This window comes from Colias eurytheme, chromosome 20 (genome assembly GCF_061535395.1).
Source record: "Colias eurytheme isolate Ceu_HAF_F1 chromosome 20, ilColEury1 Martin Lab GWU primary, whole genome shotgun sequence".
Taxonomy (NCBI): domain Eukaryota; kingdom Metazoa; phylum Arthropoda; class Insecta; order Lepidoptera; family Pieridae; genus Colias; species Colias eurytheme.
In genome coordinates this window covers 6,493,041-6,520,714 of record NC_142999.1, presented here as the reverse complement: position 1 = coordinate 6,520,714, position 27,674 = coordinate 6,493,041, and the positions used below count along the sequence as shown (strand labels likewise).

Genomic DNA, 27,674 nt, shown 5'->3' with positions numbered 1-27,674 from the left:
GTTATCTGCCTCATCCGTCCACTTAAATGTTTTGGATTTTCTCCCTTTTGTCAACTGATGGAGGGGTGCTGCAATGAGTGCAAAATTTTTAACAAACCTTCGATACCAACTTGCAATTCCAATAAATCTCTTTAACTCTCTTAAATTTTTAGGTCTTGGGAAATTAATAATAGCTGACACTTTTTCAGGATCAGTACGCAATCCATCTTTATCTACAATGTATCCCAGAAAACGCATACTTGAACGCGCAAATTTGCATTTTTCTATATTTATTGTTAAACCGGCATCTTTTAATATGCTGCACACTTGTTTAAGAATGTTCAGATGTTCCTCTAACGTTTCTGAACAAATAACAATGTCATCCAGATAAGCCCAAACTTTGCCCTCTAAGGCATGAAACAAAATATCCATGAGTCTTTGTTGTGTTTGTGATGCATTTACAAGACCAAAAGGCATTACTTTAAAATGATACAACCCTCGACCTGGCACTGCAAACGCTGTCTTCTCTTTACTACACTTATCCAGTTCAATTTGCCAAAAAGCAGTTTTGAGATCTAAAGTACTAAGAAATTTTGAGTGTCGCAAGTTGTCTAATATAGAAGCCACTCTAGGCAAGGGGTATGTATCTCTTTTAGTGACCTTATTCAACTGCCTACTATCTAAACAAAGTCTATTGGAGCCATTTGGTTTTTTAACCAGTACTATTGGAGAACACCAAGGACTGTAAGATGGCTCTACTACATCCTTGGCTAACATTTCATCTAGTTCACGTTCAATAATTTTCTTAATAACTGGAGAAAAATTGTATTGCTTTTGGTATATCGGTTTACTATCACCGGTATCTATTGTATGCTTCAGAATTGTTGTTCTACCTAATCCTGACCCAATTTCTTCCTTAATATAATTAATAACCTCATATAAAGACTTTTTCTCATTTTCATTTAAATTTTCTTCACTTATAATTGCTGGTTCTTCATCTGATACCGTATTAATATGTAAACCCTCTTTTATATCATAACCTTTAAATGTAAACCCTATATCAAATAATTCAAAGAAGTCCTTGCCTAAAATCAGGTCTTGAGACAGATTAGGCATTACCAATATCGACATGACGTGAAATTTATTATTAAATTTAATGGGTACATCAACAATTTCAGAAAGAGTGTGATTAGTTCCATCTGCAGTAGAAATGTAAACGGGTTCTCGTTTCTGCGTCTTTAAGTTTACAACCTTTAAATATTCTATAAACCTTAAATTACCCACGGATCTAGTAGCTCCCGAGTCCAATAAGCCACTGAATCTTTTACCAAGGATGTTAATACAAACGTATGACCTATTATCACACTCCTTCCGAAAGGTCAGAGGTGAAATTACTTCTCGTGACATGAATAGCCGAACGTAATTTAACCAGTTCTGCCACTCAATACTGTTTCGACTAAGGGGAAAGGTTAGTTGGCAGTGTCTTGCCCTTCCCCTTTCTCGTTTCCCATACAATTACATTCTTTAGATGTAATGCCAAATCGACCACATCTATAACAAAAAAGTCGTTGCTTGGGCGCTGCACAAGATCGAAATAAGTGTCCAGATTCACGACAATTCCAACATCTGGATTTATTACTATATGTCTTTGGAACTAAAGCTTTTACTTCATGTATCTCGTGATTATTTTCAATACTAGACTTATAGGCTAAATCCGGTTCCATAGATCTATAAGAAGATTTAGGTTCTTTGAAGTTATCACAATTAATTTTGGTTCTTTCCAAAATTCTCAAAACATTAATCAAATCGGAAATAGAAGAAAATACGTCCCTACATACGGCTCTTTGATAGTACGGTTGAAGATTTTTTATAATTATCATTATTTTCTCCATTTCTGAAATTTTGTTTGGAAGTCTATTAAATAAATTTTGCATGACGGATACGTAAATAACTACAGATTCATTAGAACCCTGTGTTCTAGATTTCGCTTCAGCCAGCAATTCTTCTTGATAGTACGGCGACTGAAAATTACGTTTTAATAAGATGACTAGTTCATTCCAGTTTTCTATATATTCTCTATTAGCGCGAAACCAAATTAAAGCATCTCCCTTAAAAAAATCAATAGCATGTCTCCAAAGATCTTCATCCGTTGCATTTCTAGCATATTTCAATTCATTCACTCGCTCAATAAAAGCGTTAACACTAACACTAGTGTCGCCCGAGAACTGAACACCCCATTGGCTAATAGGCACCAACTTGTGTCTTAATATTTGGGTCACTTGAGCATCATTTACTGAAGTCGAATTAAAAACGTTCTCCGGTAATTTATCATGAAAATATTGAATGCCTAAATCATCATGAGCAAAGCTAACTCTCTTTTGTTCTAAGTCTACTTTCGAAGTGCATTCTTTGTTTAAATACGTTTCGCAGGGGACTTTAGATGTCGACGGCCCAATGACGTCAACATCCAATTCATTAAGTATCTTATGACTATCTTCACCCAATGATTTTTGTAGAATTTCTTTCATTTCCTTAGTAATTTTATCATCATCCTCCATATCATCCTTAGCCTCTAAATCATTAAGTAATATAACAGCCTTATCCGACAAAGCTTTGTGCTTCTCCTTATCTAATGTTTCAGCTGCTTCAATGAATTTTAACCTATTCATCACATGAATTAAACGAGAGACTAAACGTTTATAAAGCTGCTTATCGGGTTTTTCTTTTAATTCGGACACATAACGTAAAATGCAATCTAATTTATCTGAGCATATATCTAATTCATTACTAGGATTTTCACTACATTGGCTGGGTGCTTTTAATTCATAAGAAACCAGTTTTAAATTTTCAACATGTAACATTTTTTTTAAAACAAGTTTTAATGCTGAGGCTAAACCCCCTGGATGCACGTATCCACGGCACGCGAGTTCAAACTCCACCTCATCCTTTAACAAATACTGTGGATCCATAATTAAAAGGTAGGTATACTATAAAATCTAATGCGCCTATAAAAATCGTGCAAGAAAGAATAAGTTGTATCCTCAAATAATTTACATATAAGTGTGTATAAAAAGATCACTATCCATGTAACACTAAATCTTATATTCGATCAACAAATTTCTTATAAACAATCATTCCATATAATATACATATTACACCAAATCCACAATAATAATAAATAGAAATCTTATTTTGACAAGTATTAAGCACTTACATGTATTCAAAAAATAATGTATTTAAACTACCTATTTTAAAAAACTAAATTAAAACTAAACGAATTAATCAAGTATCTATTATTGAGATTAACCCGCTAGCTAATTAAAAATAACAAGCACAGTTTTGTTAAATTAATATACTAAGAGTATAAATAAATAATCCCATTGTTTTAGCGTTGGGCGCCATTTTGTTATGGGTTATTTTTCTTAAGCACACGGTGATATGAAGCAAAACAACTACGCTATTATGAAGGAAACGTTTTATTTCATTGACGTACACAATCAATAGAAATCTTAACTAAAAGTAAGAACTAGGTACATAATATACTTATTATAAAAAAAACAGTTAGACTTAACCAGAGGATAATAACTAGTAGGTAGTAACTAACGTAACTAATTCTAACAAGACTTATATCTAAGTAATCTTAGCAAATTAGTGAGGGCGCCAGGAGGATTTTATTTATTGAACGGGATCCTTCCAATCCCTGCCTTTTAGTTAGCTCCAGGTAGTAAAAATCAGTCGCATGGATATCGAACGCGTATTATTTTGATCACGAGATTGAAGGCGTTTCATACAGGCTACAAACAAGACATAATTTTAGTTTTTATTTACTTTTGAGTTTTAATTATCTTAACATTATAGTTCTAAAATTATAACTTACCCCTTCTCGCACGAAAATAATAGCACAAACTTAGAATATGTAATCACACTTATAATTATGATATTATTTCAAACAAATTACACCGACAAACGGTGTGCCGAGATCCACTGCTCAACGACCACTGTCCTTTCAATGACATCGTATAAGGATTTCCAGACGTTTCTTAAAAATATTAATAATTATAAAAAATGCATTGAGATTCGTGTGGATTTGAACTTACGACCCGCGGATCTACGCTCCACATTAGTTCCACTGAGCCACTCGTACGATAGCTCAAGTCGTGAAACTACGTTACAATTATTGTTAGTTTACCAAACATAATAAGATAATAATTATAAATTTAATTGTGTCCTGAAAACCATTAAAATAATTAACAGCATATTAGTTCAAAAAGCTGACAACATTCCCTTTCCTATATAATCAAAGAACATAACGCAGTACATGCTATCAAAAAGTTCAAAAACTAGCATATACTACATATTGCTTACATACAACAATTACCCAGATAACGTACTTTCCAAAATCCACAGCCACCTACACATCCCTATAACCATCACAATCGATCGTTCCACATAATACCCCCATTGCAATAATTCAAAGCCTCAGTACATTATCATATCAGCGCTTATCAGCCGCAATCAGCACTTGAGCACGTCCAGATAGTGTCAGACGGCAGCGGAGACCTAAAAATACTGGTGATATCATGTGAGAATTCAATTGTTTCCGCTGGTATCTACTTTATTATGTGTGAGACTTTGTGTCTACGATTGTGTTGTCTTTTTGATTTTATATCAACGCACAATAATTAATACGAACAGTAAAATATGAACCATGACAACGTTTTATAATGTTTCCATTGGTCATACTAATAATATTATTCACAAATTATTCCAAGAATCGAGACAACTCTCTATAATAGAAAACCTTCACAATAATAACGAAGACAGTAGGTAGGAATAAATTGAAATATGTTGAAGTGAAAATGCCTATAATATCGCTTTTTTGTTGTAGGTATATTGAGCTGGGGCAGCTTGCAAAATAAATCCAAATGTTTGAAGGTTCGCAATATTTCACTGTTAATCAGCTTTTTCAGTTTATTCATAGTTATTCCGATTGAATCGTTAATGAATTGCCAGTTGTATAAACGATCGCATGTATAATAATCCACATGCATACGATCCGTATCGATAACACCATAAGCGGGATTCCACGAGAAAGCAAAAGAATGGCGTCCACCAGAACAGGAAAAAAAAGAAAGTGCAATAATGAAATTTTTGTTTAATCAATTCAGCCTCGAGCGGATTTAAACAAATTCGACATACACAGTTATCGTGCAAGCTTAAACATCGAATGAGATTAACTATAGCACACCTCGTTTCGTAGTTATTACATGTCAGTTCTAATTTGATGTCGGTAAAGAAAAACATTGATTGCCTTGTTGAGTTTGATTTATGTGTGTGTTGATCTAGATATTGGAGCTAATAGCACGCTTCCTATGCAGCGTGTATCGTGACCTCTGTAGGACCACCTCTAATTTCATCGACATAGTTTTATATGGCTTTTAATAGCCAAGTTGAGACATAAATCGAAAAACTAACGAGGTATAACTAAAATAAATTGGTATCGAGTATCAATCTTGATTGGTCGTTGATGCGATTATTTTTATAATGCAATAAAGTTGTTGTATATTAAAGTTTTGTTTTCCATTATTTTGAATAGATAATACTCTTTATTAAAAATAGAGGAACTTTTAGTCTGATCCTCTTAGAGTTCGTAACATAGATCTAAATAAAGTAATAAATTGCTTTTTAAAACCATTGTGATTTATTTAATTGCGGATTTTACATATTCGCACAATATTATACACAAACACAATGAATAACTGTTACACCAACCTATGTTTGACCTACACAAACCCCATTGTAATCTCTTATCTTATTTCTTAAACAACACAATAGGATGGCATAGATTTACAGGAACACTTTATCATTTCATCATAAATTAATGTTATAATTTTACAGCATATTCTCATTTATACATATTATTATACACCTTTTGCTTTCTTAGGACACTAGTTAGCGCATGAGCGTTACAAACAAGAGACGCTGAGTTCAATGCCCGATGGTCACTTGTAAAAAGTCCGTCTGACAGACATAAGGCTGATCACCTACTTGCGCCAAACAATTTATCTATGTATACTCCATACGGATGCTGTACAAAAAACTTACTGAATAATAAAAAAAGCATTGCACAAATACACCATTTTGCTCTTTTCTAAGAAGTGGGTTACTAAATGTACAAACGAATGTCAAACATCAAATATGTATTAGGTATGTACTAATCAATTGATGTCCATACATTCATGTTACGTAATTCACAAAATATCAGTTTAGCTGAGGACAGTCACGTATCAACTCGGGACGAAATAAAACGCAAAGACATGCTTACATTCGCGTTTTTATATTTTATTATAATTGATAAGCGCGCGTAATCTAAAGTGGAGCATCACCTAGATATAAAAATCAATAATTTGATAAGATTACTATTATAAGGGGCCCGTTTCGTGTGATATATGTTTTCCGCATATTTTGAATCTATCGTTTCTAAAATACAGGAGAAGAGTATATCTCTAATTGGTCATTTTATAGGTGGATACCAAATCTATAAGTGCCAATAAAATTAATGTAATTTTCCAGTAACTTTATTATAATTTGAAACTAAATCTATTCTAAACATTAAACTCCAACCTAAATAGCCGTTTACAAATTCGCAATCAGAGTTGAACCGGTAAACAGTTGCAATGAGTAAGAGGAATCTAAAATAGGCACAATAATGTTCAAACTGCATCCTGCTAGTGCCGTAAACGGGTCACCGACTGTTATAGTAAACGATTTATACAAAGGTTCAACGCTACACCGACTCGACTAATAGCCACTGGTTTCTGTTATAGGGAACATTGTTGGTACAAAAACGAGAAGCGAATTGTAGGAATTATCACATGTAGTTTGTAGTATGGAGTAGGTCGTCTTCTCGTGCATATTTTGAATGTTTTCTGCGATATAATAGATCTGATTATTTATCATTATGTTCGTAAAATAATGCAGATTTGTCGAATGCATCTTTAATCGCAATAGGTTGAATATAACACGGGTGAGACGTTTATGACACAAAGTATGCGAAAGTCGACCTCCGGAAGATCTAAGCTTCATTTACTAGATATTTTCAATCCCAATCATACAATATTAAATGCTGCAACGTAATCAAATGCACTTATTAAAATATCAAGTCCAACATGTGCCCACATTTTTATTTTTTATACTAACAACGCGCTTTGCCAACGATCAGCGAGTACATTTGTATCCATTTCTGTCGAGCAATTACGCGTATAACTACCCGATACATTACTATATGTCAACGTTTAACGTCATTACGTCATTAGACCGGCGCCGATTTTTTATAACTAGCTTTAATGCCACATGGCGTAAAATTATAGAACATTAGGCATGTGGACAACAGTAATTTTATAATGGCTAATAACTAGTAACAAAAACAAATATGTATCTATTTATACGTTAAAGGAATAAATTGATACGGAAAAAATTGATCTTAAATAAGTATAATTAAAAATACTCATTATTATAAAACGTGTGATGTTTATTCTTCAATTACGGATCCAAACAGTTTGTCAACACCTGTATGAAAATATAAGTTTTGTTTTTAAATAAGACTGTCATGTTTATTACGTAACAAACATACATTACGTGTGTAGTAGACTCTACACACAGTACAGTCTGTAGTTTTAAAATACAACATTTCCATGCCTTATCGTACTTCAAACTTAATCATAAAACATTTTTTCACCTACAAGTCACCAACCAACACTGTAGCCATCATTAAAAATAGACACGGGCCAGGTGAGTTTTTTCTATAAAGAGCGTTCCCAGAAAGGAAACAACTTGTACGCTCCGGCCCATTAACACTTCCTCCCGGGAGCGTCGCCGGCGTCACTTCTGGTTACATCACGCGGAAACATCCGAAATTCAATTATTCTTTGATGTTATCTGTGCTTTGGTGTGACGTGATGACGTCACGCGCACGCTTTGGAATAAGACGCGGGAAAAGGGATGTTTCTATATAGTTCTATGTTCTATGATATATAATTTTATGGAAGCAAGTTAAAGTACCTTAAACATGAATTAAATAATCACTTTTAAATTATCATACGATGATTGTAACAATAATAAGGAATTACATATCAGCGGAATGCATATGAGTGAATTACATATTTGGGTGACTGATAAGATTATGAAATACATACATTTCTCCAATGAAATTCGCTTATAACTGAAGATACAATTCCTGATAACTTGTCCTACAGTATTCTACTAGAAACCTCTAGTGTAAATTTCACATATTTAGTACAAAAAGGTTAAAATCCTCGTGTTACGGTTTCAGGATCAATGACCACAGCAACGACAGGCTATCCCTTGGGTACTTTATGTGCCTTGGCACGCCAATATTTAGTCCTGAGTCTAATCTATTAATTAGTTTATGTGAGTCACAAAAAAACCACAATAGTTACAAACCATTTCAACGGGTCAAACTATTTACACCGTGAATTGTTCACGGAAAATATAATATTAAAAACAAGCGACACAAATATCACAGAAAATAAACGTTAACGTTTCTAACGTTTTCGTTTGTTTATTATCAAGTAAATACGATACCTCGGAAAATGTGGAAATTCTAAACATTAATAGATGCAATTAATGTTGCCTTGAGAGCAATTATAAAGCAATGAATTCAGATTACTGTTCCGATAATGGAACTACAGCCTACAGGTGATAATTTGACCGGAATAATAATGAGCAGTAATGTTCGTACCATGTGTGGGAAACCGCTGACCGCGTGCTGTGATTAGGGTTGCCAGGCCATAAAATGCAAAGGCCGGACTGCGCACTATATAAAGCCGGACATTTTAGCCTAAAAGCCGAACATGTTTTTTTTATTGCCAAACATAATGTTTTTACAGCTGGGCTGTTGAAAAAAGTATTTATACGTGGTGAAAAGTGAGGATATTCGATATAGGAAGATAGTTTGCTCTCCGCTCGCCCTTGTCCGTTCAGGTCGGGCGCTCGTCCGCCCATCGTCGTACGAATCGCCACTCTGACAAAAAGCCTGACAAAAGCCGGACAGGCCAAACACGTACATATTTGGCCGGACGCGACTGCAAAAAGCCTAACATGTCCGGCTAAAGCCGGACACCTGGCAAGCCTAGCTGTGATCCAAGTTCTAAATTTCTAATAACTATTGTAATGATTTATATACATTTTTGGTTAAAATTGTAATATAAAAACAGTGCTAAATATAAACTACTACTTAAATAGAATTATTAAGAAGCTTTATATGACATATCCTAAGTTAAGTAGAATAAAGTAATGCTCAAATCTACCATTTTCTTTACGTTTCAACTAACCATCACCATCACCATTAACCATCTACGTTCTAGTTTTTTCGAGAAAAAGACATTATAGATGTCACGTAGAGATATAAAAATAATTCAAAATTTCTGGAACTTTCATTTTTGTTTCTTGCACACTATACGTGTGCTCAATTTAAAATCATATCAACAAAATCAGGTTACCTAAGCACTATATTATATACGTTTTACTCGTAATAACGTTCCTAGACTATCAAAAAGCATCGTAGGCGTTAAGGATGTATTTAAATAAGTGCGTGTGAATGTACGTAGCAATCGGGAAGTACCCTATTTCACTAATAAAGGGAATTCACAATCTGTAAATGTGCCGGTTGGACTACTTTTGTTAATCAATACTTAATATTATAAAGCTGAAGAGTTTGTTTGTTTTGAACGCAATAATCTCAGGAACTACGGGTTCGCTATATCATAACGCTAAGACCAATAGGAACGGAACAATGCGGGTAGAACCGCGGATGACGAACCACAGCTAGTGTTTAATAAATCGTATAGCGCTATGTGTACCGTCGAGCTCCATTCTTATGGTAACCCACTTCTTAATATCAATAAATCAATACCGGTTGAAGTGAATAAATAAACAACACGTGAAGCTATTGATATGGGATATTGGTCCAGTTATTTTGCGAAATTAATGGATTAGGTACATTTAGAATATCTGTTAAAAGTTTACAGTATTAAAAATTTCATTGTGCATTGGGTTTTAGTGAACTATTAGACATTTTTTATAACATAAATTATCAGCTCTTTTAAAGGAAATACATATATGATTAAATATGATTTGAAATACATGTATCTAGAAATATCACGGTCGAGCAAGCTTCATTTGATTCAATTTGTACATAATCCGTAAGCGCAAGGTTTCTTTCAGCTCTTGGTATTATGTTTTGTAAATGCTTACAAGCAATTACATACCTATTTGAATACAGTTAGAATAATGCTCAGAAAATGTAATATTAGTATTAAGTAGCAAATTTTTAGGACTTGGGTCAAACGCGTAATAAATCATTCATACCACAAAAAATATCTCTGCAGAAACAATGATGAAGGACGATGAAGATTTAATAATTATGATTCTGAAAATTACTCAAATAATTTTGGCGATTAAAACAATAATTTGTGTTATGTAACCTTCATTGCAGCTATCGTTGCAGTTCAAGTCGATATGTACCTATTTTTTTCTCGCTTAAAATTTATTACTGCTCGTAGTTATATCAAGCAATTATCAATACCCTCTACGCTATAGCTTTATCCCTTGCTTTTCCTTCACTGTTATCGCGTTCTATATTGCGTGTCGGGTAACCACGCCTTTATCAGACGCATATACGGACACGCCACATACACAAATGTGATTGTACCATAAAATACCTGATATATGCATGAATATAGCCGGCATGTAGTTTTATGATGCACTAAACTATGGGAGGTACATTTGTTTAAGTATAGTGTTTGAGGTGCGAAAGTACTGTACCTATAGTAGCTACCCACGCATGATTAGAATACAATTAATATATTGCTAAATATGCATGTTAAGTTTGAGTTTTCAATCAAATTTTAAATAAACCTTTAAAAAAAAATGGTAAGAGGCAAGTCGTTTCAATATTATTAAGTACAACCAAAATATTATACAAATGTATTTGTGAAATTCTAATCAAGAATAATCACGACTAGAGTATAAAATACAATTTATACGAAGGTCCTACAGAACTTGTATTTGTTTCCAGGTGCTTTAGGCTGATAGGGCTGTCACATGCAAGCATTCGTACTGTTTTTTGCAAGCCAAAAACACAATGTAACATTCAATAACTATCAAAATTAAATTAGAAAAAGAGAGACGTCTAATCAAGTTACCAATTTTATTAATTTAAACCACAACAAAACCCTGATCTGTCCCGAGGTTAAACCAAAACAAACACAATTATTATAGATTATCCTTATTCGGCGAACTTTCCTGTTTACAATGACTTTAAACATTTCAGCATGGCAGCCCTAGCATTGCAAGAAATACAGTGACCTGTCACAAAGTACTATTCATTCCTGTATAGCGGCAAATGATTTGAAAGGAACTATTATTTTCTGATTTCAGAGGGTGCAGGCCCTTATATAGGGCAGGGAGCGGTCGTTGACATTACCAGTATGCTTAATAGATTCGTTATGTTCAAAGCTTTTTACTGTAAAAACGTCTAAATTATCACTATAAGTTGTATACCTAACTATGAATTGTGATTCGTTGTTTTCTAAGACAATAAATAAATGAAAATCTAATAGCTTAACAGAAGTTCCTGTAACTAATAAAACCTAACTAAAACGTGAGTTTTAATAAGCGGTGTCTTTGAACTTGCAGCAGATGTCGAGACAATTCGATTTGATCAATTGCATGTTTCCTAACATCTTATAAACTTGTTCCATACGGATGCAAATAAATAATTCTAATTAATCAACACAGAAGCGACTTATAATTTGATTCTAGATAAATAACGATCGGATTATAGCATTGAGAGCGAAAGTGTTGATTTACAAGACTTGATCAATAAGTCAATGTGATTGGTGATAAACAAGTAGCTTGTTTCATTCAAACCACCGTTATTTCATCAGTTATAGTATTACAGTTACATTATAATTTCATGATTGAAGACATTTGCAAGAAAATTGATTTTTTTTCACGCCTCGTCTATAGAAATACGGTTGAACGAATTACGAATACAATGCAAAATACATAGACCGGGAGATACTGACACAAAATTTCGAGTCATTTGTAACAGGATGGCGGTTCTACAGGGGTCTTAGTACGCAATGACAAAAAGAAAACTGATGGTGTGAACGCTGGTACCGGTGGGTTAGTCGCGTGGGCGTTAGTCGAACTCGTCGGAAAAATAGCGAAAGTCAAACGATTTGTAACACAAAAATTTTAGAATTTACCGATAGCCCATAAAAAAGAAGTAGGCGGTAGTGTCATGCCATACTTTTCCGGTATGACTTACAGCCCGCCATACCAGCTCCGTCACGCTGGAACCCGCTTTAAAAAAAACCTTACTTTTTTTCAGCCTATTTTACCTACAAACGATGCCAATAAATGTAGTATAGGTCAATTTTTTGTAGTCTTATTAGTTACTTAGAAAACATCATTGATATCGTTCGAAGTAAAAAATATAAATAATAGCGTGTTGATTAGTTTTGGAATGGGTTCCAAATTGATTGTAGTTTATTGTAGTGGCAAGAAAATTCTTTATTTGCGTTGTTTTATCTCAAATTATTGCAAGAAGGTCACAATAACAAGATTTTAAAAAATAAATAACACTTGTTAAAAACTACAAACGATGCCAATAAATGTAGTAGAGGTCAATTTTTTGTTGTCTTATTAGTTACTTAGAAAACATCATTGATATCGTTCGAAGTAAAAAATATAAATAATAGCGTGTTGATTAGTTTTGGAATGGGTTCCAAATTGATTGTAGTTTATTGTAGTGGCAAGAAAATTCTTTATTTGCGTTGTTTTATCTCAAATTATTGCAAGAAGGTCACAATAACAAGATTTTAAAAAATAAATAACACTTGTTCAAAAACTACAAACGATGCCAATAAATGTAGTATAGGTCAATTTTTTGTAGTCTTATTAGTTACTTAGAAAACATCATTGATATCGTTCGAAGTAAAAAATATAAATAATAGCGTGTTGATTAGTTTTGGAATGGGTTCCAAATTGATTGTAGTTTATTGTAGTGGCAAGAAAATTCTTTATTTGCGTTGTTTTATCTCAAATTATTGCAAGAAGGTCACAATAACAAGATTTTAAAAAATAAACAACACTTGTTCAAAAACTACAAACGATGCCAATAAATGTAGTATAGGTCAATTTTTTGTAGTCTTATTAGTTACTTAGAAAACATCATTGATATCGTTCGAAGTAAAAAATATAAATAATAGCGTGTTGATTAGTTTTGGAATGGGTTCCAAATTGATTGTAGTTTATTGTAGTGGCAAGAAAATTCTTTATGTGCGTTGTTTTATCTCAAATTATTGCAAGAAGGTCACAATAACAAGATTTTAAAAAATAAATAACACTTGTTCAAAAACTACAAACGATGCCAATAAATGTAGTATAGGTCAATTTTTTGTAGTCTTATTAGTTACTTAGAAAACATCATTGATATCGTTCGAAGTAAAAAATATAAATAATAGCGTGTTGATTAGTTTTGGAATGGGTTCCAAATTGATTGTAGTTTATTGTAGTGGCAAGAAAATTCTTTATTTGCGTTGTTTTATCTCAAATTATTGCAAGAAGGTCACAATAACAAGATTTTAAAAAATAAATAACACTTGTTCAAAAACTACATACGATGCCAATAAATGTAGTATAGGTCAATTTTTTGTAGTCTTATTAGTTACTTAGAAAACATCATTGATATCGTTCGAAGTAAAAAATATAAATAATAGCGTGTTGATTAGTTTTGGAATGGGTTCCAAATTGATTGTAGTTTATTGTAGTGGCAAGAAAATTCTTTATTTGCGTTGTTTTATCTCAAATTATTGCAAGAAGGTCACAATAACAAGATTTTAAAAAATAAATAACACTTGTTCAAAAACTACAAACGATGCCAATCAATGTAGTATAGGTCAATTTTTTGTAGTCTTATTAGTTACTTAGAAAACATCATTGATATCGTTCGAAGTAAAAAATATAAATAATAGCGTGTTGATTAGTTTTGGAATGGGTTCCAAATTGATTGTAGTTTATTGTAGTGGCAAGAAAATTCTTTATTTGCGTTGTTTTATCTCAAATTATTGCAAGAAGGTCACAATAACAAGATTTTAAAAAATAAATAACACTTGTTCAAAAACTACAAACGATGCCAATAAATGTAGTATAGGTCAATTTTTTGTAGTCTTATTAGTTACTTAGAAAACATCATTGATATCGTTCGAAGTAAAAAATATAAATAATAGCGTGTTGATTAGTTTTGGAATGGGTTCCAAATTGATTGTAGTTTATTGTAGTGGCAAGAAAATTCTTTATTTGCGTTGTTTTATCTCAAATTATTGCAAGAAGGTCACAATAACAAGATTTTAAAAAATAAATAACACTTGTTCAAAAACTACATACGATGCCAATAAATGTAGTATAGGTCAATTTTTTGTAGTCTTATTAGTTACTTAGAAAACATCATTGATATCGTTCGAAGTAAAAAATATAAAGATTTTGAATTTATATTTTGAGGTATAATCGATGCTACATTTACTGTAGGCACTATAGTAACTGTAAACTTGTGTACGCACGCTTATATTTAATCGGTAATGTCCATATACATATAAAGGTATGCTGTCGGAAGACAAACTGTGAAACTACGAACGATTTCCTTTTCTATTTTCTAACGTCTTAAAATGTATCACTCTATCAAACACTAAGTAGATTTATTCATTCGCACTTATAATCAGTAATAAGCAAGACATACAAATATAAAGGTACTGTGACAATTGTTCATATCGTTTATAGTTTTTATGCCAGTGTCATTTTATTATACCACTACAATTTGGCTAGTTTTATCTGATTTTTCTTGAAGTTATTTTAGAGGATAAATTATTTTACCAGTACTACAATAAACGATAAATGACAATATTAATTCCAATTTTTTATATTGCACTATTTTGAGTTTTTTTTTGTTTCGGATGGAATTTATCCATTATTTCATTTTAATTACTTTTGTCGTCTCAGCAGTTTCGGATAATTAAGTGACTTTGTAACATTGAACAGCAAACTACTGAACATTAAAGATATCCAACTCTTTTTTTTTAACATATATCATGTGCAATTTAATGTACACTAAATTACGAAACTCCCACACGCATACACAAATACGCATGTGTGCGAAGATGTATGTATGAGCATGAATATTTTTTTTTCTAAAACTACAAACGACACGAAATCCAAGGCTCATAATTGTTTTGAATATATTAACTTATTGAACACTAAATTTTTTGTTTTTTATTGCTTACAGGGGTTCAGCAGCCACTACAAACATATGAGTTTAGCTACAATCAACTACATTGTTTGTAGTTTTTGAACAAGTGTTATTTATTTTTTTAAATCTCGTTATTGTGACCTTCTTGCAATAATTTGAGATGAAACAACGCAAATAAAAAATTTTCTTGCCACTACAATAAACTACAATCAATTTGGAACCCATTCCAAAACTAATCAACACGCTATTATTTATATTTTTTACTTCGAACGATATCAATGATGTTTTCTAAGTAACTAATAAGACTACAAAAAATTGACCTATACTACATTTATTGGCATCGTTTGTAGTTTTTGAACAAGTGTTATTTATTTTTTAAAATCTTGTTATTGTGACCTTCTTGCAATAATTTGAGATAAAACAACGCAAATAAAAAATTTTCTTGCCACTACAATAAACTACAATCAATTTGGAACCCATTCCAAAACTAATCAACACGCTATTATTTATATTTTTTACTTCGAACGATATCAATGATGTTTTCTAAGTAACTAATAAGACTACAAAAAATTGACCTATACTACATTTATTGGCATCGTTTGTAGTTTTTGAACAAGTGTTATTTATTTTTTAAAATCTTGTCATTGTGACCTTCTTGCAATAATTTGAGATAAAACAACGCAAATAAAGAATTTTCTTGCCACTACAATAAACTACAATCAATTTGGAACCCATTCCAAAACTAATCAACACGCTATTATTTATATTTTTTACTTCGAACGATATCAATGATGTTTTCTAAGTAACTAATAAGACTACAAAAAATTGACCTATACTACATTAAATTGGCATCGTTTGTAGTTTTTGAACAAGTGTTATTTATTTTTTAAAATCTTGTTATTGTGACCTTCTTGCAATAATTTGAGATAAAACAACGCAAATAAAGAATTTTCTTGCCACTACAATAAACTACAATCAATTTGGAACCCATTCCAAAACTAATCAACACGCTATTATGTATTTATATTTTTTACTTCGAACGATATCAATGATGTTTTCTAAGTAACTAATAAGACTACAAAAAATTGACCTATACTACATTTATTGGCATCGTTTGTAGTTTTTGAACAAGTGTTATTTATTTTTTAAAATCTTGTCATTGTGACCTTCTTGCAATAATTTGAGATAAAACAACGCAAATAAAGAATTTTCTTGCCACTACAATAAACTACAATCAATTTGGAACCCATTCCAAAACTAATCAACACGCTATTATTTATATTTTTTACTTCGAACGATATCAATGATGTTTTCTAAGTAACTAATAAGACTACAAAAAATTGACCTATACTACATTAAATTGGCATCGTTTGTAGTTTTTGAACAAGTGTTATTTATTTTTTAAAATCTTGTTATTGTGACCTTCTTGCAATAATTTGAGATAAAACAACGCAAATAAAGAATTTTCTTGCCACTACAATAAACTACAATCAATTTGGAACCCATTCCAAAACTAATCAACACGCTATTATGTATTTATATTTTTTACTTCGAACGATATCAATGATGTTTTCTAAGTACCTAATAAGACTACAAAAAATTGACCTATACTACATTTATTGGCATCGTTTGTAGTTTTTGAACAAGTGTTATTTATTTTTTAAAATCTTGTTATTGTGACCTTCTTGCAATAATTTGAGATAAAAAAACGCAAATAAAGAATTTTCTTGCCACTACAATAAACTACAATCAATTTGGAACCCATTCCAAAACTAATCAACACGCTATTATTTATATTTTTTAATTCGAACGATATCAATGATGTTTTCTAAGTAACTAATAAGACTACAAAAAATTGACCTATACTACATTTATTAGCATCGTTTGTAGGTAAAATAGGCTGAAAAAAAGTAAGGTTTTTTTTAAAGCGGGTTCCAGCGTGACGGAGCTCGCCATACCGACGCGAATGTGTTGATTTAAAAAAAACAATTATTCAACCATTTGTACCAAGCTAACTTTTGCACAGGTAACCATCGTCGTGCAGCCATTTACGAAAATCGCCATGCCATACTTTTCGGACGATTCCAAATGGTCGCCATACCGCCGAAAATCTGCAAATTTTTTTTATTTCGCCTATCTTTTTGTACCAGTATTGCATTTGGCTTTTTGGAGAGTATTTGATAAAATGTGACCATTATTATATTTGCCATACTTCTAGTAGGGGGAAAAAGTGCTGTCATACTTGAAAAATACATTTATTATTAATTTATATAAGTGAAGATTTCCAACACCTAGATCTTTGAAATTTTCTATTTATATTCGTTGATCCTCAAACTTACAGGAAAAATAAGTGCCATACTGTTACAAATCGTTTGACTTTCGCTATTTTCCGATGAGTTCGACTAACGCCCACGCGACTAAGCCGCCGGTACCAGCGTTCACACCATCATTTTTCTTTTTGTCATTGCGTACTAAGAACCCTGTAGAACCGCCATCCTGTTACAAATGACTCGAAATTTTGTGTCAGTATCTCCCGGTCTAACAATACGACAATATTGTTTAGATTATAATTTTTTTTAATCTATTTCATATTCGTTCGTTCTCGAATATACTATATTGAAATAAGTAGTGAAATATTCAATACTACAGAAGTAAGAAATATATGTTACGGTACATAATTCAAAGAAAATAACCACTACGACCTAACAAGAAACATATTAATATTATCCTTCACAAAAGTAAAAGGACACTCTAATCCCATATAAAAAGCGCTTATAAATTACGCAAATGCGCATACATAATTCATTTATGTACATGATAATTGGAATAGTATTTCTTTGTCTTCCTAAGTCTGATTATTTCTTCGAGACAAAGAGCATGTAGGCGTTATATTCAAAACCGTTTGTAATCGTACGTACAGGGCCACTCTATTTATGGAACTTTAAGTCTTCATTCTCAGAAAGTAATACCATTTTAGGAAGTTGAAAGATGTAGCAAATAACATGTAAACGTTTTAAGTATAAAATTCTGTCTAACAAGTGGTTTATGCTTCAATCATGGACGGAACAAAATCTATGAAAAATAATTTCATTACATACAACATAAATACCTAATTTAAGAGCTTAATGCCAACTTTTCTCTTTAGAAAAGCTATCCTGACCGAAACGACTTGATTGTCTTATATTATGACGAATAATAACACCTCCCAAATAAACTGGAATAAATATTACAAGGAAACGTAAAATATACAAAGAAGAACAACCAACACATAATTCTTCGAAATAATTTGTTAATATTGCTACAATAGTCGCCCTCAAAAAACGATAGGCCTGTGAGTATGACTAATTGACAAATCGAAGGACACACAAAGTTCCGGTGCTATTGTTGTCTACGTGATCCTCAATTCAGTTCTTTGTTAAGTTTTTGGTATTATTACAAATATTAAATTATATAGATGAGAGCCTTGATCAACAAATCCCCTACAATTTATGCTTTATTTTAGGAATATAAGGACACCATCTTATGTGGTCTGAATTTTTAAACAATTTTTTTTTAAACAATTATTAATGGTTAGGAAATACATGTCTTCACTAGTTGAGTGTTATATTCTTCTTCATTAAAACAAAATAATTATACTAAGACGTAATGGTTTTGAATTAACCAAAGTAAATTTCCTGAATACATTTTCGATTCATAGACATTTATCGTTCAATAAAGATTAGGCAAAAATAGATAAAATACAAGCGGAAGCGACTGAAACAGAATTGTACTAGTAACCTACAATAATCACAGCGGAATGTCAATAATCATTTATTTATCGTACAACGGATTATTTTAATGCACACTACATTGTAAACTAGATCGTATTACAATGTATTTGAAACTAGAATCGCTTGCAATTGAAACATATAACGTTTGGACGTAATCCCCACATGGCACGTTGCGTGATTTTCATTCACTGAGAAATAATTCATACGGTCGCTTTCTTCAGAACAATGAATTCTTTTCCGAGTTTACCTGAACATTTTGAATGTAGTCATAAAAATATTTAAGTACATATACATACACACATTCAGTAATTAAAATTTTAGTAGGAAACCTTTTAATAAAAAGAGAAAGAAATTCGTTTATATGGTAAAAATTACATGTTAAACCAACAACAGTTACACAACACAATTCAAAACCAAAAAAATGCATTACCTGCATCCTTAATTAAGTGATTTACAACTTTCCATCTTCTCATGCAGGTCGACATTTTAAATTTCCAAGAATATAAAGAATCATCATTAAAGAGTTTCCGCAGCATCAAAAGTGAATTTCGGAAATGGAAATGGAGACGTAAACAAAAATATAACTTTCGCTTTAGATCCGTCTATAAATAATTTTGGTAAGTTTTATGATGTGGATTTATGAAGACGAAATAAGTGAATTGGAATTAATTAAAAGCTAAACTCTAGCGTTTGCTTTCCACAAGCAATTAATGTTTATGTGAGAATCAAGAACGTTTTCGAAATCTTCACTACGTACCACTTTTTCAAAGCAGTCCCCAATCCTATCCTACTTTAAGTACCTACTATCTATTCATTATTATTTATTTCGTAGTCATATTTCAGACATACGCAACCCAAAACCCAATGTTCCCTACATTAATAATAACTATATTATACAATACCTACCGCCGCGAGGCGAGATACTTGCCCCCCCACTATATTATGATACTTTATAATAACTATCTTTAGGGAAAAACGCAATCAACGTCATATGCATTTAGCCTCCTAATTGGGTGAGTCTTCAACGCCACAGTTTCCATAACGAGTTATTTTGTGCACCACGTTGTATGGTGAATGACCTGATGATGTTGTCAACATTTTAGTTTTCTATCATTATTAAAAAAAAAAAATGGAAATAAACATATCACATGAAAGTTCTTTGAAAATGGTTATAACAATTACAATTTCTACAAATATTATTTTGTTGTGATTACTATCCTGACCACAATATATTTGCCCATTTCAAATTTCTAGTAGTTTGCATTGTTTCAATCTATTTAAATACAAAGAAAGCTACTGTTTGTATCTTATTTCAACTACCTACTACATTATAGGTATTTTAGTGTCACATTTTCGTCTACATTCAATATATTAAAAAGTACGTCGCCACCATAACAAATCGACCATCATTAAACTACGTTTTGAACTGCGTTCCGTATATAGTCCCACATTGGGGGGGACATGCGGGCGCCGCACGAACACGTGTGCCGCCCGCTTCCGTTCCTCTGTTTAGACTTAGACAAGTTCGGGTTAAACTTTGTTTTAATGCGGATCGGTTTCACAATATTTAATCAGCCGTTAGATAATGTATAGCAAAAGCGGATAGAATTACTGTTCAGTTGCAGTTGTTGAGTGAAATCTTAACAATAAACCTTATAAATTATACACAAAAGACATACTTACATGCACTTACGCAACAAATAAAATGATAATAAAAATATATTCACCCTGGATCCACTTTAATCGGATTTAAATGATTGCAATCGATTTCAAATTTAATTCTAATAAAACTCTTGTCAAGTTTATTATATCAATTTACATCTTCTATATCTACACTATCAATTTACGCAAATTGCTGCAAAATTGAATAATCAATTAAGACGTATATTTATTAAGACATGCTAACAAACATTAACGATTATTTCTCGATCTAAACATATTTATGTGGGTAATAAACGTCCGAGTTAGGTTTCGTATAATTATAGAGACTTTCATATACTTTAGTCTCAAGTCTCAACTATCAGCGGTTCACACACTCTGTGGAAATTATACTTTCTTGGAAATAAAAGGTCGAGAACCAGATGTATTTCCTTAATTGCGATTATGAGATATTATCATCTAAAAGCTGAGGTATTTTTATCTACTGCTGTTAAATATAACTACGAATAAATTAACTTCCGACATTTATGCAATCAAAATTCTATTTTAGCTAAATTTTATTAAAATCGAGAATGTTGTATGAAATACCGCTTGCAAGCAAGTCGTGATTGGTGTAACCTTCGAATGAATCGAAAGATGGTGTGAGATAAGAAATATTTTATAGTTAATTGTATTTGAAGAACATGGATGACGAATGTTTTAGATGTTTGAATATACTGAATTGATTTTTTTGTATATCAAAACTTTTCTTTTAACATTCTTATAAATTAATTTATCATGGAATTGGAATAAAAACAAAGATTACCTATACCAATTTCGCACTTATTGTAATAACTATAATCACGACCTTTGTAAACATAGTTTGTTCAACACAATCCGTAACATTGAAACTTATCGAACGAAAAAATCAATCATTATTTTCACAACTAAAACAATAGACAAACACAAATTGCCTCTACAGTCTATAGTCTATACAAACATACCATAAAACACGATACATTTGTACGACAAGTACAGTACAATGGTAGCAAGTGAATTTGTTACAATTCCGAGTTCCCACGCCTCCGCCCGCCCGTGGGAGAGACGGGCTTGTATAAACTATAAATATAGGATCCTAGCTGTGCCCCGCGGATTTACCCGCATTGCTCCAGTCCTATTGGTCTTAGTTTGATGATATATAGCCTATATGTCGATCTGACTGTTGGTAATATTCATGCAAAATTAGAAGTAATCTATGCACCCGCTTTGCTCCACTCCTTTTGGTCTCAGCGTGATGATATATATGGCCTATAGCCTTGCTCGATGAATGGACTATCTAACAGCGAAATAATATTAATATAGATATGTAGGAATATCACTCTTATTTCTAGGTAGTATTTGTAGTAGAGAGATGTTAGAACTATATTATGATTCACTAGCTGATAATGACTTCCTACATCTTTTTCCAAGAAAAGATGTAGACTATGTTGATCAAACCTGTCTGCCACTGAGACTGATTTAAATTAGTTTTAACGTATTATGTAATAAATTATAGAGCTGCAGCGACACATAACATTATTTAAGATATATATATAGATAAAGCAAAAATTCTAAATACTTTATCATTTTCGGTTGTTAAACGATAATAATATTTCCTTATTAGTATTACTAATATGTATACCTATTAAATCTATATCATTTTTTAATCATACCATCTTTTGAATTTAGATCTTGTTTATTATAAAAAAAAACACTCACACTTAGATAAGGGCACCTCATTCCGTTGAAAGCAATTCATCTTACCTGGAAGAAAACAAAATGTTGTTATCAAACAATAATAAAGAGCATTTGTTTATAAAACGTGACGAACAGATAACACTGAATTAATCACTCACGTGCTTGATAAAGGCTTTATCGAAACACATATCAACATTATTATTTAAGGAAATACACTCATTCAAAATCCAAGAACGGTTAATTCATAGAGTACTAAATGCAAAGTTATCACTTGAATCTTGCCAAAGAAGTTTCACTTCTAAGTTCTGACACGTGTGCTCGGCACACACGCTCTTTTTTTCATAATCAAAGCTTAAAGTTCAAAAGCGACAATATAATATTACAAAATGATGACAAAACGATGCCATGGGAATTGTGGGCCGTAGGTACCATATTTTTTTCAACGGTTTATACAGGGTGTCCCACTATTGGTATACTAAGCGCGAAGGAACTTGTAGTTTTGCATACACTGATCACGTAAAAAATACTTTTGAAAAAAATTACGTCCAAAATTTTTTGCTAAATTTTTCCTGAAAATCCATGTTTTCTTCTCTAGCTTCGCGCAGCCGGCATATACCGCTTCTCTAATATGAGCATTTTATCTATGAAAACATAATCTTAAACGATAGCTCACGTGCTGGTGGCAAAGTTGGGCGGCTCGCTTGTTATGGGTGTACACATAGAGTTTTAAGAATTCATCTATTTGAAAAAAAATGCGTCTGGAATTTTTTAATTATTTTTTACGTACTCAGCGTATGCAAAACTATAACCTCCTTTGAGCTTAGTATACCAACAGTGGGACACCCTGTATAAACAAAATATGTACGTATTTCTTACTCTAAAGAACAAAATCTACATAATATTATGACCATTGAAATTTGATAAACACAAAGAGGTTATGAATAGACTCAATAACATATTTATTGGAACACCACGATAGCAAAACCTCATACTGCAGTAGTCCACAAAATCGTCCGCGCAGTTCACACACGGCGTTATCGCAAACAACAATTGTAAACATGACATTTACATTAGAAGCATTCACGTGAAACCGAATACGAGTAACCGAGCCTCATAATGAGAATAAACAACACCTTTATCTGTTAAATTTAGATAAAGCTCGGGTGTCTTAGCGTTTAGAGTCGAATTACAAAAGAGCACTTGATTGACGGCTGAATTAATATGTGGATCTTCATGTGTTACAAGTTATTAGCAGTACTACTTATATATATAATAATCAAAGAATTAATAACTTATCAAAGTCAATATATACGTCTAGTTTAAGAGAACTGAAATAAGGGCTATAGAAGTATAATAGCAAACGAGAACAACCCTTTTTTTTCGTTTGCATGCTCAGAAACTACTGAAAGATCCAATGTAGTATGAATAGATAAAGTTAAAATGATACAGTCGTTTATATTGGCACTAATGTATAATTTAAAATACTTAAAGTGTTCTCATTAACACAATTCAAGCAATAATTTCTGAACATAACAGATTTATTGCTCAAGTTCAATTGAATGAAGGAAACATAAATCATGTAATTTAATTCTCTACAAAGTGTCCATTTCGCGTTTAATTTTATTTAATTATTTTTATAGGACTTAAATATGCAATTTCTAACACTTTCTCGTCAATCCATCTCACGATCTATAATTATAGGTAAACCAGAATCTGATGGCAAATTGGGAAATCAAAATTTTGAGTGTGCAACCCTAGGGAAAATGGACTGAACGATCTTGATACTACTTATTTTTTATTTTGTCCTCAACATCATTAGTCACATTACATAAGTGAACAATACTGTACTTAATAATGAGATATCCACTTAATATTATGTAGGTACATACTTACATGTATAATATACATATTACTTTTAAATCTATGTAACACATATTATTATTTACACATACCTATATTAATTGTATATTCATTATCATTATGCCATGTAAAAATATGGATGTAATGATAATGCAGATCAAAACTAGATTGCTAATATTTTTTTATAAAATAAAATAAAAATAAAATAAAACTATGTTTATTTTCGTAAGTATTAAAGATACACACATTATAAAATTGACTTGGACAGCTTGGACTTGACGAATAGCCGTATTGGAAACTCCTGTAATAAGTTTTCATAAAATTATATTGTAATTAACAAACAATATGATAGCTACCTACTTATAATATTTTTTATAAGTATCAAAACGGGTAAGTCCAATTTACCAAAAAAATATTCAAAATTGAAAATTGTGATTTGTTTGACCCTTCTTCATCGAATGTTTTTCTATACACATTATAAACCACACCTCTTGCTTGTTATCGCAGCGGCTTTTTCGACATTTTCGAAGATTTTTTAGACAAAATCCTAAAAAATATTCATCAATTGCAAAGAAGACAAATAATTTGACAACCAATTTGATAGTTGTCAAATAAAATTGCCATATGAAAATCTTTTATTTCGTAAATATAAATATGCCATCAGATTCTGGTAGATCTATATTTGTGCATTTTATTGTTGGTTTAAAGTTGAAACATACGCTTTTATTCACATTTATACAATGAAATTATAAAATACCAGCGGTCCGCCCCGGCTTGGCCCGTGGTACATATTTCACAATAAAAGGTAGCCTATGTTCTTTCTCAGGGTCTAAAGATTATCTGTGCCAAATTTCATCAAAATCGGTCCAGTAGTTTATGCGTGAAAACCATACATAGGTACATACATACACACAAACCTTTCCTCTTTATAATATTAGTATAGATTATGCATGAGTAGTTACTTGTTTAAAGGAACATTATACTCATATCCGTGGAATGTTCTATATATTCAACCAAGAACATGTTAAATCACCAATGTTTACTGAGAATCCGCTATCTCTCATACATTAGGTCGGATATAATTCCTCACACTATAAGATACACTTGACAAAGTCACTCTCCAGTGCACAGCGTGTATTCACCCGACATCTTCCCAAGCATCCTGACGAATTAGTCACATTTAATTTGGTTACAAGAACAAAAAGATACGAACAATGGTAGTATTATTTATTATGTAACCAGCCTATCCCATTAACATTATAAGAAAGAACAGAACCTTTGGTTACAAGTACAAGTCGTAGAGAAAATTATTTTAGGAGAAATAAAAAAGAAATCATTTTAATTGAGACTTTAAATAAACATTTGTTGATGAGATTTACTACTAAACTTTTACTTTATGTGTAATAAACCCGGTAAAAGTTGTCAATAAACCTATTCATTGCTCTTCGCAATGCGAAATCACAAATTTTAATGAAATACGACACTATCACAGTAAAATTTTAAAATCTCTGTTAATTAAGTTGTTATCTCCCAACTTTCCGATCACACTATAATATTTGATACCTAATAAATTAGTTTCACAATTACATAAACCATAAATCTCTCAGCGTGTAAACTTTAAAGCGGCATTATTTTCATAATGCAACCCACGCGATAGAATAAAGGATGCATTGAAACTGAAGATTTGTGACCGGCTAATTACGTATTAGCTCCAACGAATGGACTCCATGAGAGAGTTATTTCCATTCAAACGCTATCGGATAAGATTTAATTACGTTCTGTTGCCGACATGTGTGAAATCGGTGAGATTAATTATGCATTAAGGTGGTCTAATAAAAATGTTTCGAAAGCTAGCTCAGCCTGAGACCTGCGAGCGCAATACTGCCCACCACAATCATAAATTAAGTGACGGCATTTTAATTGGCACCGTTACATTACTTACAGTTTTAGAATAACACTAATTAAATTAAATCGAATTGTATACGTACTTAGACCCTACTAATTATTGTAGTGTACAGTGTATTTAATTAAGGTATTGATGTCCGTGTATCTTATTTGTACCACATTAGATAGAAAAGTGTAGATTTACGAAGTACCTACTTACATGCATCGTAAGTTTAATTTAAACTGGATAAACTTTAGAAAGATACCATGTTACTTGAAATATAACATATCAATCACAATATTTGTGGATCACATTTGAAGCTATTTGAGTTACGTGTTTTCACTAAATCATATTTTATATTTACATAGTGAAAACACGTAACAGCTTACACCCAAAGAAAATTTCCTTCGTCTTATACAAACAGCCCCGTCATAGAACACTGTAAGATTTATTAATTCCGACCATTGTATTTCAGCCAGAGGGTTCTGAAATAACGTGTTATTGAGATAAGATCTCAAGATACACGGTGACAGAGAATGATTGGCTGCATTATCCAATTTGCATGGAAATTGGTCCAAGCTTACGATTTACTGTTATATTCAATTGGCCGCTTATGATATTTCATGAAATGTATGTAAATATATGATTCGTGAATTGTGCTTTAATCATTTAATCAAATAACTCGTGAACTGCAACTTATTGTATTTAAAATTACTTAAAAATTATATTCGATGTCTTAAGATCTTTTATTTTGTTCAAATCAAATAAATAAATATTTACTTTACATTCAGAACAGCCTTACTCCAAGCTTGTACAATTCTGTAAACAAATACGTAAGTATACCAGTTTTAAAGCATCTGCGTTCATGTTATTAATTATAACGGTACTCTAGATTATTGCATGAGAGCAATGACTACCAATTGCAATAAAAAACTAAATTATTTTCATACTCATTGTGGATAAGCATTGCATATCAGTTAAAACTAGCATATTGTAAGCCCATATAAAAAATATACATTCCTCCAGGGTAAATTGAACTCTAAAACTATCACTATAAGGTAAACATAACGCGACATATATAATCCACTAAACGGTTACAACAAGTAAAACATTTATGGTAGAAGTTAATCAATTAATTGCAACGGGAAATGAGAATATAGTGGAGTAAGGAGAGGAAACTATTAACTTGTCACAGCTCTTCCCATTAACCGTAACATCGACAGGAAAGATTTATTTACAAGACGATAAAAATAGAATTAAACAGGCCAAACTATTGGAAGGGTCGTGTCTTAGTTCGTAACAAACTGAACTTTAGTTTTATTGATCTTGTCACATGTACAAATGCTTGATTCTCAGATGTAAATCGATTTGTATTGGCTAGTACTAAAAGATACAACAGGTAGTTTTGTTTTTATGCTCGGATCAACCACAAGCATTTTAAACGCTCTTTTACATAAGAGTGCTTTCTGATGGA

At 31.9% G+C, this 27,674-nt stretch overlaps 2 protein-coding genes across 3 annotated transcripts in view; both read right to left on the bottom strand.

Annotated features, from left to right (window-relative positions):
• klar (klarsicht) overlaps positions 1–27,674 on the bottom strand; it is a 245,474-nt gene that overhangs the window by 102,364 nt on the left and 115,436 nt on the right. The gene's annotated exons all lie outside the window — the stretch shown is intronic.
• On the bottom strand, positions 1,449–2,948 carry LOC149899743 (uncharacterized). Its single transcript, XM_090114006.1, has one exon. It carries the CDS (start codon positions 2,946–2,948, stop codon positions 1,449–1,451), a length of 1,500 nt encoding a protein of 499 aa, XP_089970132.1.

What these genes read in the sequence shown, in the direction of transcription:
- LOC149899743 (XM_090114006.1), bottom strand. Translation starts at nt 2,948, where the DNA reads ATGGATCCACAGTATTTGTTAAAGGATGAGGTGGAGTTTGAACTCGCG.